The sequence below is a fragment of the Varroa destructor genome, unplaced genomic scaffold, assembly GCF_002443255.2.
Source record: "Varroa destructor unplaced genomic scaffold, Vdes_3.0 BEIS01000006.1, whole genome shotgun sequence".
NCBI lineage: Eukaryota > Metazoa > Arthropoda > Arachnida > Mesostigmata > Varroidae > Varroa > Varroa destructor.
In genome coordinates this window covers 6,560,331-6,575,078 of record NW_019211459.1, presented here as the reverse complement: position 1 = coordinate 6,575,078, position 14,748 = coordinate 6,560,331, and the positions used below count along the sequence as shown (strand labels likewise).

The 14,748-nt window shown below is 40.9% G+C and overlaps 1 protein-coding gene across 4 annotated transcripts in view; it reads left to right on the top strand.

The window, feature by feature from the left end:
* LOC111252549 (claudin domain-containing protein 1) overlaps window positions 1-14,051 on the top strand; it is a 42,594-nt gene extending 28,543 nt beyond the window's left edge. For 2 of the 4 annotated variants that reach the window (XM_086992364.1, XM_022810665.2), the window contains exons 3-7: window positions 3,041-3,148; window positions 6,617-6,744; window positions 8,052-8,159; window positions 10,525-10,695; window positions 10,892-14,051. In XM_086992364.1, the coding sequence (XP_086848490.1) occupies window positions 3,041-3,148; window positions 6,617-6,744; window positions 8,052-8,159; window positions 10,525-10,695; window positions 10,892-11,002 (626 nt within the window). In that variant the 3' untranslated portion in view covers window positions 11,003-14,051. Of the gene's footprint in view, window positions 1-3,040; window positions 3,149-6,616; window positions 6,745-8,051; window positions 8,160-10,524; window positions 10,696-10,891 lie in introns of those variants that run through there. The other 2 variants (XM_086992363.1, XM_086992365.1) reach the window with 2 other exon arrangements.
* The last annotated feature ends 697 nt before the right edge of the window (window positions 14,052-14,748 follow it).

The window sequence follows — 14,748 nt, the reverse complement described above, 5'->3', positions numbered from 1 at the left end:
GAGCGTACAATTAAACATTAGAGCTGATGCCGGAGTAATTTCATTTGATGTGCGATATTTACTGATTAAATGGTAAAATGTCCTTTTCGTTATTTCGGTGGGAAGCGTAATTTGCTCCGCTTTCCTTTTTTGTCCCCGAACGATAACAGAAATATGGGTATTATTAGATACCTCCCAACTAGCTCAGTCGCTTACTAACCTTTCATTGCCAGCGGTGGGACGGAAGACGGCATTCAACAGTAGTTCTTCGGCTAGAGTAAATGGTGAAGAAACCGAGTTTTGCATTGGCTATTATGAGAAGGATCTTATTATTATGTTATAGTTTGTAACATCGTGTGTGCAACAATGGGTCGCTGCTATCGCCGGCGCCATTATATTAATAGCGATTCCTAATATATTTGAGGAATAAGGGACACGCCCAAAGGAATATGGCTGATTATCGATTGTACAGATTATGTATGCAACTGTACAGGTGTGTAAAGGTGAAGCACACTAGAATCGTATCAAATTTTTCGTTAGAGGCCACAACATCGGAATTAACTAGATATCTATGTCTCTCGACCGTTATTACTAATCGATACTTAAGACCATCATTGCTTATTATAAACTTTGGTCTGAGCGAACAAAGGGAACTTGAAGAATCTTATTATAGTATGCTAAAGCACCAGCTTACCTATGTTCTTTGCCAGAGCCGCTGGCCGACCAGATAAGAGGAAGTGCTTTACGAGCTACCCTTGTTACCTCGCGTGAGTAATTAAACACTACTAGTAGAAAAATGGCCAGCGTGCAGTGCTATTAACATGGGTATGGATGGACACTAGATTATCGCAGAGGTAATGTTGCAGTGCTATTGGGCATTTTTCTGCTTGAGGCTTGACTCATATTCACTTCCGTTCGAAGTAAACCGTCGCTGCTACCTCTACCTCTACGATAGCGAAGCACAACAGAGTCAGCGCGAAGGGATTCGCCGGCGTCCCGTTACTTTTCCTGCTATGCCCGTCTCTTTTTGTGTGAATTGGCGTTCACCAAATGTTTTTCTCCAGCGAGTTTTACTCAACGCTAACGTATAGAATATTCAACTACACAATTTCACTTACTAGCGGTATCAAGAGCGGAAACAGTCATGGCGGGACCGACGATAGGGGCCGAAGTGGCCGCCAATTCTTGGCACAGGCAAACATGTCACTACAGATATAATGACGATAATAATGCTACTCTTAATAATAGTAAGGAAAACTTGTTTTCTATAATTTGACCACTAAAATCCTCTCTCTCCCTCAGATGCACACACATGTAGTCACAGTCTACACTTCACTCTGAATCTAGCTAATGGACGGGATAATGATTATATTGGAACACATGGGGCCGTTATTTATCCTCGGCCCCTGTACGTAGACGGCCGAGAAGTAAATACTGAAGTAAGCTACATTTTTGCCCCCACTAGCAAATATTCGTCATTTTTCACTAGAAGTTTCTTGCATCATGGCTTGAAGCGGACGCCGTGCTATTGAACCTCGGCGTTGTTGACGGTGGTCCCGTTTCGTGTTCGTGTACCAAGCCAACATTTGTATGTGCAATTCTATAGAAAGCACTGAAGGGCAATAAAAGGTCGAGAGAGTTGAAAACTTTTTTATGGGCGATGCGCTATGCCTAGCAAGTGATGCATTCAACTGGTACCGTTCTGCCTATTTAATTTTCCCGATGATTAAATGGCAAAGACAGAATGATAAAGGCATGGGCTTCTCTTACATTTAGGGCACATTTATGTAAGCCGTCGTACGGCCGCGAGTGCTAGATAGCAAAGTTGATACTTCAGAACGAAGTTCGACAGAATTAGGTTTATCCCTTCCGCGAATCGAAGAGTTAGAAAAGCGGTAGAGCGCTTACGCGTGATAGGCTCAGCTGCATGGTAATTCGAAAAAGATCGTCGACTGTCATTGCACTACGTGATATGGTCCTTCATATCTAATTATCGTTGACAGCGTGGAAACGTTTCCAGCATTTGTAATGGACGCAGTTTGGAAGAGATATGGACTCCCCGGATATGCTATAATCAAATTTGTTTAACAACGCGTTTCCGAAACGTTCGGCCACGTCGATAGACGTAATTCCTTGAACAAAAGAAGAATCGCTTCATGCAAAAGGGGATGGAATGATCAAACGACAGGAAAAATAAAAACGACGGAACGTAATTTGTCCTATAAACGGATGCGAAACAGGCGGTAAGGTAGCTTGCACTTAAAAGCAACTCGTACTTTCAGTGCTTATTTTTTTGATATTTTAGCGGTGCAAACTTGATGCAGGATATGTGTGCCTCAGTGTGTGTTGATAACAGCATGCACACTAATTAAGCATCAGCTTTATGACCGTATTGTTTTTTTCGTATAACAAATATTGACAAGTAATGGTTACGGCAACGGTTGGTCTATTCCAGTAAGAAGTAGGTAGGTAGGTATTTTTGTTCGCTCGTACTGCCTTTGTCCTAATCTGTTACTGTTGTTAGCAATACTCTGCAAGTGTCTATACGTCATATGAAGCTGGTGATTTAAAGGTTGAACTGAACTAAGTTTTTAAAAAATAACAATAAAAATCAGAACGTCTTGAAGTTGAAACAGTTACGTTATTTGTGTATATGAAATATCGTTAAAAAAGACTAAATCTACGATTTATTTTCAATCAATCTCCGATTAGGGACGATGGCAAAAGCTTCTGCTAGAAGGATTTAGCGGTTATAGAACGCCTCTGTGTTTTCTTACGTCTATTTATCAAGCAATATAATTGTATCAAAGGTAGACTAGATGGTAGGCGTGCTATACTGTGGCGTACTCAGTGGGTCGGGCAACGCATAGCAAAGGCCTAAATAGATGCTAAAATGATAAACACTCATATAGGTATTCAACGGTATTTATCAACGTTCGCTTCACCTGACAACCACTAAAATTGCTGTTTACACTTTGCCTACGTTTTACCCGTCTGATCTTTCCGTCGTTATTTATGATGTTTGCTTCTTTCCGCTTTTCTCTCCTTGGCGTCTTTTCAGTGAACACCTACATGTCACCGCTACAGACCGACTGTGTTAACGTTAACTATTACATCCCTGAGGATGAGGTATCCGACCAGTTTTCAGAACAGCGTTGGGAAAGACTGCGTAAGTATCCGCATACGTGAACCATATTTGTGTGACTGTTAAACATTATCGTTAGTCCAATCTTGTCGGTGCTGTACTATTTGCCGTAGCAAAAGCAGCACCAGCGATAAACATAACGTGCCAAGTAATTGGGATCTAAGCGAAAAATGACCTAAGGCAAAAGATGAGGGCGCTGAGAAAGCTTTCATGCAGAAACTGGCGTCAGTCACTGAAATCCCAGCAAACGACATGGCTATACAACGCGTACGATTGCAAACTGCCTGAAAACAGCTGCAAATGCAAAGGGACAGATTCATTGCATTGCTCGTTGCCTCTTTCTCCTCGTTCTTACCATGTCCTTAACGATTACGTCGACGTGATAGCATCAATCGGCAATTACAGGAGCCATTATAGTGCAATCGTACTTTTTTCCCCCCACGCTACCAAAATGCACCTGTTGACTTTTCATGGCTCGGTGGGCGCTCAAGTCGTTTGTTCTTGGTCAGTTTGGCAAGGCGATGCCCGACGTCGGCTAGCATCGATACGACCATGAACCTGATAAAATCTCCTCCAATTAGCGAAAGGAAAGAAAATACGGGCATGATTTTTGTTTCCATTTGGTAGACGGGCTTCTGTTTACCATCTAAAAGACGTGTTACGACTTTCGCCTACCGAACGTGTTTGTGTGTAGTCAGAAAACTTGTTATTGAGCTATATAGTTGTTATCGTTATCATGACGTTAGGAGCGGCAGGTCTCGGACTGGGTGATTTATATCGAATTTTACCTCACAATCTACACTTGCGATTATCTGAAAGGCCGTTCAAAAGTAAGTAGATTCGAAATTAATGTTTGGCCAAATGTAAAAAGTTAGTTTAGCGCTATGGCCTTGTATTTTGATAACGGTAGACCCTGCCGTTCAGCTTGTCATGATATTATCTCGATAAATTTTAGCAATATCACAAAGTCATGACGGATCCTAAAGTATATTTCGTTAATCTCTAACGGCTTGATTCGAGAACAGATCGTTGGACGTTCCGAATTGCTTATATTCTAGCTATAATGAACGAGACATCGTGATGACAAGGTTTCGCTTAATTCTATTTCTATAATATTACTGTTTATTGTGAATAAATTAACAATCGGCGACAAAAACAACTTTCCCGATTGAACTTTTAGGTATGTATTTCGTATGCGTCTCGTCGTTGATGAAGTAACTGGCATTGCGCGGTTGCCAGTAAAAGGCCACACGGATTTCATCGACCGAAACCATTGATATTCTTTATAGGACATGGTCACCGCTCATTGACTATTGAGCCGTAACGATTGTACAGTCAATTGATGAACAGTCATAATCGATGACGGTTAGACGACATAAAGCTTTACATCTGTCGTTATCCAGTCACGATGGACAGACAATAACAGTCACGACGCGAACGAGGTTCTCATTGCACATTGATCGTCTAGCAGTTTGGTTAGTTTTTTTCTCAAGAGCTTGACGAGGTACTGGCTGTATTCTTTCATTGCCAATGACCGCCATCAGGCTGAATATTAAGTATTTGTCTGCCTCGTTCAGGCAGAACATGCAAACACCTTGTCACTTTACCAGCGTCACTTAACGTATTAGGGCAATTACAATAGCTCTAATACGTGCTTATGCAAATTGACCGATTATCACTATATATATATATATATATGCATCTAACCCTTACTCAAAATCTTTAGAATCCTTAGATGACGCCTTAACGTGTCTGGTCGCCCGTTAGAAACCTTTTGACGATTATCGGCAGATCCGTTTACGCTCGACGTATTTCTTATAAAAGGCGAGAGCCCGAACCAAAAAAATAAGTAGATTTTAAAATAAACGTCGCCCCGTTACCCACACGGGTACAGCAACGAAACAGAGGCTTACGGCAATTAGATGTGGGCATTTTTCGTCAGATACCTTTGCGAAGGTGAAAGCTGGGTCTTCCCTGGCTTGTTGTACGATATACCACTTCTTCTACGGTTAACAGTACAATTCGTGGCTACGGCAGGCGCTTTGCGCTAGTAGTTGCGAAGTCGTCACCTGCCTCTTGTGCAGGAGTTCTTGCGCGGATTCGAACAAGAAACGTGTCAGTATAGGCAAATTTATTAGTCAAACAAAGCAAACGTCTGATTCTTTCAGTTTATATTTCAGACGTTTTTCCAGATCAATTTACTCATAGGGTTTTTTCCTTCACAACGAAACATATATTTCGATGACATTTCCATCGACATGTAGCATGGCAGTCGTTAAACTTAATAACTATAGCATCTTGTTCAATTTCCAAACAATTTTGGAATAAAAAAGAAGATACTTTTCTTTAGTTTCCAGTACTTTTCACCACAGCCGTTTTATGCTTTCTGGCGCCGCGACTATAGGGTGAAGTCATGAAAGCGTTCCTTGTCGAAGTGGCTATTTGATGCTCGATTTAGCGCTACACGTCATTCGCCGGTCACGAGTAGAACCGGATACATTTTGTTACCCCACTATTTACCCCTCGCGTACTTCTACCAGGTGGCAAAAACTTTTCACGCTATAGTTTGCCGACCAACGGGTTGATAAAACTGATGAATGGGTACCATTGGTTTGTTTAATCTCATTCTACCGTATTGGACGACGCTCGTTCAGGGATGGAAAAAATCTGTCAATCCAACAAATCGTATCGGCGTTTGATGAAATTTCACTAAGAAGTACGCCTTTGACCACGACTGAAGTATAGTGCATATAAAGGTATTGTAATAAAACTGCTTCTTTTCAATAGAGACGCTAACGGTAAAGCAGTATGTTTGCGGCACCTCAATATTAGCGAACGGTAAGTTGCTTTACCAGGCTGTCCGTCCACGTTAGCTGCCAGATTGGAAACGTTAATCACCCATACATGATAGCCATTGCTTTTTTCATTGCGATCCTGTTTCTTTTCGTCAATGGAAGCACGTGAAAAATATCAGATAAAGCAAAACCTGATCTAAAAATCTGAACTGTTCTAGATCTAGCTATATATAAACTACTGAGACATTATTTCAATTTATAGTATGCACAAACACTGATGCTTGAACATCTCAGTTCAGATGGCCTGATGGGCGTTCGGATTGAGAACAGGCAGCGAATAACGCGTAGACGCTAAAACACATGCACAAACATAATAGGCTCATGATTAACTATTATAATAATAACAGCACTATTGCGACGATGGACATTTTCATAAAAGGTCATAAAGACAACACCCGAATAGATTAAATCAATATATTAAATGAAGAAAACAGATTGTTCGCAACAGAAGTGAGATATGGAAGAGGGAATTTCTCGTTTAAAAACAGCTTAGACATGGCTTATAAAATTGCCATGTTTTATTACAAGTTTCTAACTGCGCCTTAGATAACCGATTAGCACTACAAGATTTAAATTACCTATGAAGTACCACTAAATGCTTGATATCCGATTGCTTCTGTTGTTTTTTCGGTTACAGATATGGCGCGGTCCTGCGTTGCCCTCTTTATCGTGTCCTTCTTTTTATCTTTCCTCTCGTTCTGGACAGGCATCGCGGGCTGTTGGAAAAGGTCCTACTCGAATATAATCGCTACCGGTCTCCTGCAGGTATGATGATGTCTGCTTTAAGTGACGATCACACCTGTTGACTTCCGGCCTATCTTTATTTCGATATTTCCCGTTCTATATTTACTCGTATTCTATTAGTAAGCAAATGTCTGTTGAGTCAGTCGATCATCACATGACTAATAACTCGCCTCTATCTACGACCACATCCTAGACAATGATGAAGCCGTTCTGCTTCATGAAAACATGTGCGCGTACGACAGGAAGTAAAACCTCAATCGATTTCGAAGCGAACATTGAAAGGAACTCAATTTTCATATTGTGTGATCCATTTAAACAAGTTATCCCGTGATTATATTCGATCAAATATCTATTTATTGTAAACGTAGCTATTTGATCGACTACTTCAGCCGCTTATTAGCGGTAGGGGCTATGTTTGTGATGTAGCGTAGGGTAAATAGGGGTTAGACTACAAAGTGCAATTGAAATATCCCATATTAACACGAACACGGCAAAAAAATAGCAGAAGAACAAGCAACGTGCTTCTTTATGACAACGCTGTCAAATCCAAGCTAAGCTTGGCCCTGTTAAACATTGGCGCTCCGCCAAGAGACACAATGGCAGGGCGAACATTGTCAAAATAGCAGTTATAAACTTGTATGGCCTCCCTGTACCTCCCTAGACGCTATCCTCGTGCTTGACTCCCCTTGATGCGTAAATGTGTTGATTCTTATTTGCGGCCTAATGATGAAGTTATTATTACGCGTGCCTGTTCCCCATTAAAGCATACAAATAATGTTACGTACTGCAAAAAAAAACAGAAAGTAAGAAAAAAAAGCCATGACAACACAAAGCTGGTTGGCACAAGTACAAAGATATTCAACGGCGCCCTGGTTCCTTTTTGGCCTTGTTTGTTATACGACTGTTTCACTACCAGCACGATGTGGTAGGCTGCCTAGGTGTTGCCCCTTTACCGACAATACTGCAGCAAAGAGCTTGCCGGCTTCACCGTTCGATGCATCGCCGTTAAGCTCGCTTGTAAACCCTCAACGTGGACGTTGTTTTATAGAGGTTACGCCAATTCGAAAGTACAGGTGTCATACAGAACGAAGACATGAAGCGTTGCTAGCAAATCTTTCAATAATGCATGCCTTATCTTAATTAGGATGGAAAACATGTGATAATTGATTGGAGTCACTGTTCATTGAATCCAAGCAGTAGTGATCGGTTGAACTCAAGCCTAGATACCTTAGGGTGCTTGACTCTCTATTCAGGATCTCGACTGTCCGCCCAGAGACCATAGGCGACGTTGAACCTAACCTATCTATATTTTGTGGCTTCTTTGGCAGATCCTGGTTGCGCTCGTTGCCGGAGGAGCCATGGGTCTTTGGCATGGAGTGGAGTATTACGACTACAAGAAGCTTCACGATAATCTCAGCTATTACGCATGGCCAGCGGTAAGTTCGGGCAAAACTTCCATATATTTCAATAGATAATACGTCCTACATTTGACTGTCGATTGAACCAGCCGTTTTCCGTACCGGGTAGAAGGTCTAGCAAAACAATTAGACAAACAATCATAAATCATTATTTAGATAATATTTTGATGATAGCAAATAGTAAATTAATGCATCCATTCACTAGGACCCCTCATTTCTCTCAACGCACACTGATAGATCACGATATCAATCTGAATTACGGTGGAAAGGAGTTGAGCCGATACCTTGCAACGATTCTATAATAAATATCCATCAAGCTTATCGACCTCATGTAGCGCATTAACATACATTATTGTTACTACAATTCCAATTTATCAGCAGGCGACAGTGTTCGATACCTTCTTAGGAACGGTCGACCAATAGATTCAATAAGTCAGTGTATGTGGTGGTAAATGGGATTACGCTTGAACCTTGAAACGAACGTCTACGCAAAAAACGTCAGCGGGTCGACCCAACACGACTATTTCCTACAATGTGCGACATATCTGTACGCATAACTAGCCTTCGGCGACAACGAACGAATTGGTTATGCGGATGAGTTTCTATATAGCGCTTGTCGGTCTTCGTTTTAATTCTCTTATTTAGTAAAATATTTCGGGTGACAAAACAACAAATCGGTCAACGATTTTTAACAGTCGTTCTCACCAATCCCCGAGCTAATCGGTACAAGCGCAGTTTCGCCATATTGCGCACAGATCGTGGCGTTGTTTACTGGCGACTATCAACTCCCTTCTTGATACCATACATTTGTTGATAGAACCGTGGCCGTCTCCCCGTGAAAGGAATTTGGTACCTCCTTCCATGATTTTTCAATACCTATCACCCGCGGTAACTCTTTGGGGCCGAACGGTTCTTCTAGCAATTTTTCGAGAAAAAGCGTCCAAAAGTCATCGTCAAAGAAGAAACAGAGACTCAGACAGAGTGAGCAAGATCAAATCAGTGCGAGGGTAAATAGACCTACAGCAGTAGCAGCAGTTACCTATCATATACAAGCACGTGTCGTGCGCACTATATATATATATATATATATATATATATATATATATATATATATATATAGTGCCTGCCCGATAACGTTCGCGTCATTATACATATATTTGTGTGATTATGCATCTGTACCTATGCGTTTGTTAAAAAAAAAACTTCGCATATTTTACATTTTAGCTGTTCCATCCATTATCATATACTAGATCATTCTATCGTAAGGCAGCTTCAAAACATCTCAGGTCTGCAACTATGACCGGCCCTACAGAGATATTGCAATGTCCAACAGAGACACGCACATATATATATGTACATGTGCAAAAGGTGAGCTCGTCACCGGATATTGTGATCGTTTCCCGTAAGTACATTTATAGCATTTACTTCCATATGACAACGTATAATGCAACGCGAATGAGCCTATTACGGTCATAGAAGTCATCTGGAGAATAGAAGAGGTTCCCTTTTAACAACAGCGGTAGTAGCAGAAACCATAGGTGACAAAAGAACGGGGTCACTTTACGGTGGGGCTCGTGCGCGATCGGTAACTGTTGCTACTTCCACGTGTTGAGGTATTTAGCAATATAGAAAAGCCTACGTCTTTGAGGTGGTGCCGCTCAACGATGCAAGAAAGGAAAAAAATGTAGTCGCCTTTACTTGTTAAGATTTAAAGCTACGAGTAAATAATATGTCGAAAACGACACGCGGGAAACACTCCTTAGTGAAACGATTGTCTCCACGACTTGTCAAGACTATTGTCAATACGTTCAACACGTCTCGGGCGTACCCACATCGTAATTGCTCATTAACAAATTAAACCTATAGAGGTATTTCGAAGCTCCAAAATATGAAAAGCAAAAAAAGATAGGTGACGAGAATGGCGCAAAATTTGAATATGAATTCAATGAACACTCGCTTGAGCACTGAAGGAGCTCGGCTGACGTGCTGAATCCAGTTCCCCGCTGCAGCAGCTTGTAAGCAAATGGTAAGGGAACGAATGATCGTTACATTATATGTAACGTGTTGCATAATAATAGCTTCGATTTGGGTTTGCCTAAAAGGCTAATGGATGGTCCTACCGATTGAATCGGACCGATATCGATAGGCAAGAGCAAGCGCTCTATAGCAACTCTAATTGCTACATAGTCGTTAATCGGCACTTCGGTCCTAAGGAATTTCTCTTTGTACCAGTACCAGTATCTTTGAAATGCTGAAAAATCACAAAAAAGAATAAACGTAGAGTTTATATAATTATATGTATATCACCTTGAACTTTAGCAGTGAACGTGAAAGCTGGTTCACTTATACGCTGTACTGTTTTTAATGCATAATCCATTTTCAGATCCTGCGTCGCCCCGGGGTAACCCTGTTTTTCTACGGTTGGTCATACATGCTGGCCTGGCTAGGTGTGGCCTTCAGCTTCTTGACTGGGGTCCTTTTCCTCGGCTCATCTCACTGCCTCCGTCGCGAGAAAGACAACGAGCAGGCAAAGAACATGCAATATCTAATGCCGGTACGTAACGATCATTGCCATAACTAAGATTACCCTACTATTTGGCACTATGATACAAGCGTCAAGTTGACACGAAAATAAACAGTAACCCTAGTCGTAGTAGCATAACATTAATCCTAATAATAATAATAATGTTCACTATATAGATGTTAGTATTTCGTTCGTTAACGAAATGTTTGCTTTTCCATTATTCTAGGTATATCCTGACAAGCGGCAGCCATACTCAGGATACGGTTACGCCGCTTATCCTGGGCCCTACCCACCATATCACCCGGGCTCGCAGTATAGCAATCCTTACGGATACTAAATGCTTGGAACATAATTATAAGGCTTCGTCATCAAATGGCAGTGTACTCAGGCATCGGTCAAATAACCTCATTTGGTAGGAATGCTTAGTACCCTGTCTAACAGCGAGGGCTGTTGTTTTGCTTCCAGTTCATGTCAAATTTGCGTTAGAGACATCGATATTAATTGCTGAAGAGACATATCTTCTACATGTATGTAAATTAGCGGACTGTGGCTGTCGAAACCAACTAGCGTTGGCAGAAGTTATACCGTTAGCCCTTCATTGCTCCCACTATTGTGTAACATTTCCTTAATCTAAGACCAACGCTGATTAATGCAGACGATATAGAGCGCGCTAGCATCAATAAAAAGAGCAAAATAAAAAGAGAGAAACAGAAAAAACGGAAGGGAAACGTCGAGCGCAGAGAAGACTCCAGGCTAATCTATTGATTTGCTTGCCAGGTGCGAACGAATGGACAAAGATAGCTTATGCAAGCCCCACACAGCCGTTGAGTATCGTTGCAAACAGCGTCCCCTAGTCTTACCCAATAAAACTACTGCGTTTTATGTATAGGTCCAGGTATTTTGCGCACCTGTTTTTACGTTGGACAGACCCTTCGGATGTTTAGCTTTTTCAAAGTATTGTGCCTAACAGCTTTCGCTATCGTTGCTCGATTGCCACACGTTTCATGCTCATTCTTATTTGATATCGGGACTATTTGTTACAGTGAGCAAGTGCATTTGTCGTAGGGTAGTATGCATAGAATCACCAGTACACGTGTATATGTATGACAGAGTACGACCTGCACGTTCGGGCAGGAGGAGGCAATGCAGACATTTTCGAATGGCTGACGACGGTTGTCCAAGCCATTGTAACAAAACTGAGTGTCTACCCGATTCGTTTGAAACGAATGAAAAATGATACATTAGTTGGACATGAAGTATTATCCTTATTATTACTATTATTATTATAGCATGTTGTTATATTTGCTAATTGGTGGTTGATTCTAAACGTACGAATCCGATCAACGTACGTGCTCTGACCATGAGACTTACAGGGAGCGTTTGAGAGAAAAACTGTCCGAAGGGGGCATAGACTAGCCTTAATATTTGACCACTAAAATATAATACTTGTGAGCCTGGCTAGAAATTGACTGCACACTTTTTTTGGTTCATTCGTTGCCCATCGAGGGCATAAATGTGCATAGCATGTACATACAAATATAATATTAAGCTAGTGTAGCAATCTTCGCAAAACGGAATCATAGTCGTTGAAGTAGAATAGTAAAAGGCTGAACCATATATATATATATATATATATATATATATATATATATATATATATATATATATATATGTATGTGTGTAATGTATGTAAGAATGTACTTCATTCCGGCGCGGAATGGCCATAATGGTGAGTGGTAGCTCTGGGGTATCCGAGCGTGTTGATGACATCGAGTATTGGTTAAACCAGTTATTGTACCCAGATAAATCAAGCCGGACAATGATCCCCTGCTCTTTCAGTGCTCACAAGGCCAACAATAAGAAAAACGCGTACTGTTTGTTGCTATTAAGCAAAGAGGAAAGGACACAGCGTTACCTATTTAAACCGAGAAATTGTAAAAGTAACATTAAAAAACGAGCACGTTCATTTTGATACGCCTACTACTTTCACATCATCAAACATAGTCTTCGATAAGTCATTTTTTTTTAACTCATATAAGGATTAGACTGTGCGTCGGTCCTATTTATAACCCAATCTTTTACATTCGGATAGTTAGGACCTTAAATTCGAACGTTCAGCAGAGTAAAAATTGCTCTAGGCTTCTATAACTATTGATTTTTTTCGTGTTGTCTATCGTCGGAACGTCAATTTTTTTATAGTGAGTGTCCGCCATACATGATACATCGATGAATTAGATGAAAATTGATCGATAACTTCAAATTGTTTAATAAGATTTTTCTTAACTTAGGTAGACTGCTTCGAAGCATCCCGTTACGTCTATTCAAATTACCATCGATAGTATTTATAGCTTCTGTAACGCGTTTGTATTTCCATGGGACCAATGCGCAACCAGCTCCCTTCATATTTAGAAGGGGGCAATTGTCGATCTGTCGCAGTACAACGACACTTGTTAATGGTATTACCACTAATACGCTAATACATGATATATATAAAAATATCCTATAGCCTCGTTAGGTCTAACCTTGACTTGTTTCGGAGTGATACGATTGTATCTCGGTTTGATTAGGAACTAAGAAACAGCTCCATATCTAATATGGCCACTATAGGATGTTGGCTATCCAGCGTATGCTCGAAGCAACGAACGGGAAATCCCCTATAAGGTTTTTACTTTCTATTATTATTATTATTATTATTATTATATAGGTATACATAATAAATAATTACATATGCCTAATGCTCATATCTAGTAAGAATGATGACGGTATGCCTGCGTGCGGTGAGGCTTTCATAGATAAAGTAACGTCGGTTGATTGAATAAATTGCCCGGCACGATTTGTCCGTTCAGTGACGGCTATTTGCTGTCTTTGGGAACATATATATATAAATAGATAAAGTTCGAGTAGAGACGAAAAAGCTCTGAATTTCACAAGTGGTGGAAATAGACAGAATGTCACGATCCCGAGCTTCTGTTTGTAACATTCATACATACATACACAAAGGTACTATAGTAAATCAGCAATACTAATGTTTCATAGCTGGCCAAGGGAACCACTGCTTGCAATGTTGTAATCAATGCATCGCGCGTCAACTTCATCAGATGCCGGCAGCCATTTCTGGATGCGTTAGAGGTTTTCGCTGTAGTAGTCTGCCAACCGTGAAGATGGGAACAAACTTTCTTCGATCGAACGTTTTACGGCATGATCAGCTAATTGCTGATGTGGTGTCACAAAGACGAATCTAACTGAGGAAACAGTACATCAGGGTGGAGCTTGACAAGGCCGAACCATTTTGCTGTCCAAATGATAGAATGTAGCGGTATGTCTTTGATAAAATGATAGCGGACGAACTGCAATAATAATAAACCTTCTATACTTCGGTAAGTAAATTTATTTGTGTTCTCATTTAGTGTTAGCTTACATGATATCGATTCGTATATTATTATATGAATAGGGCAGGACGACTAGGTTAGCTCACCCAGAGTGAATTAATGGGCTTAAATTAATTGATTTACCTGAACGGGTCTGCCGTCCTTCATCATTGGCGCGCGTTCACCGAACGCGTCAACTGAAGCTCCCGCTGCGACAATAGAACCTGTTCGTCATGGAACTGATGACAGCGATGCATCCTTTGGCGTTGTCCTTGCCGTTTGGAAAGTCTTTGATTAGGATAAACGTAGTAAGACTTGTTCAACAAGAAGTAGATGACAGCTTTTTCAACGTCGTTTTTAACGCTGCGATGAGCTCAGCAGGTGTTCCTCAAAATTCGTTTCTAGGGCAATCTTATATATATATATATATGTATATTAATGCTACCTTGCATCCTGCGAGTCTAAACACATAATGCCAGCGTTACCTACTGTTCGTCCTATTCACATCTCGCTTGCGAACAACGTACCCGTTCTGTTTATATTATGCTCTAATCCGATTTTTATATTGACAACTGCCAAGTTTCTCGATGGTGGTCCTTCGGCAGTCATTTTTGGGTCTACCGTTACTGAAAGATGGGACATAGTTTGATTGATCTAATCATCAAAGAACACATGCACACCTGTCGGAGTGCTAACATCCGTCCGCCAATCCGTA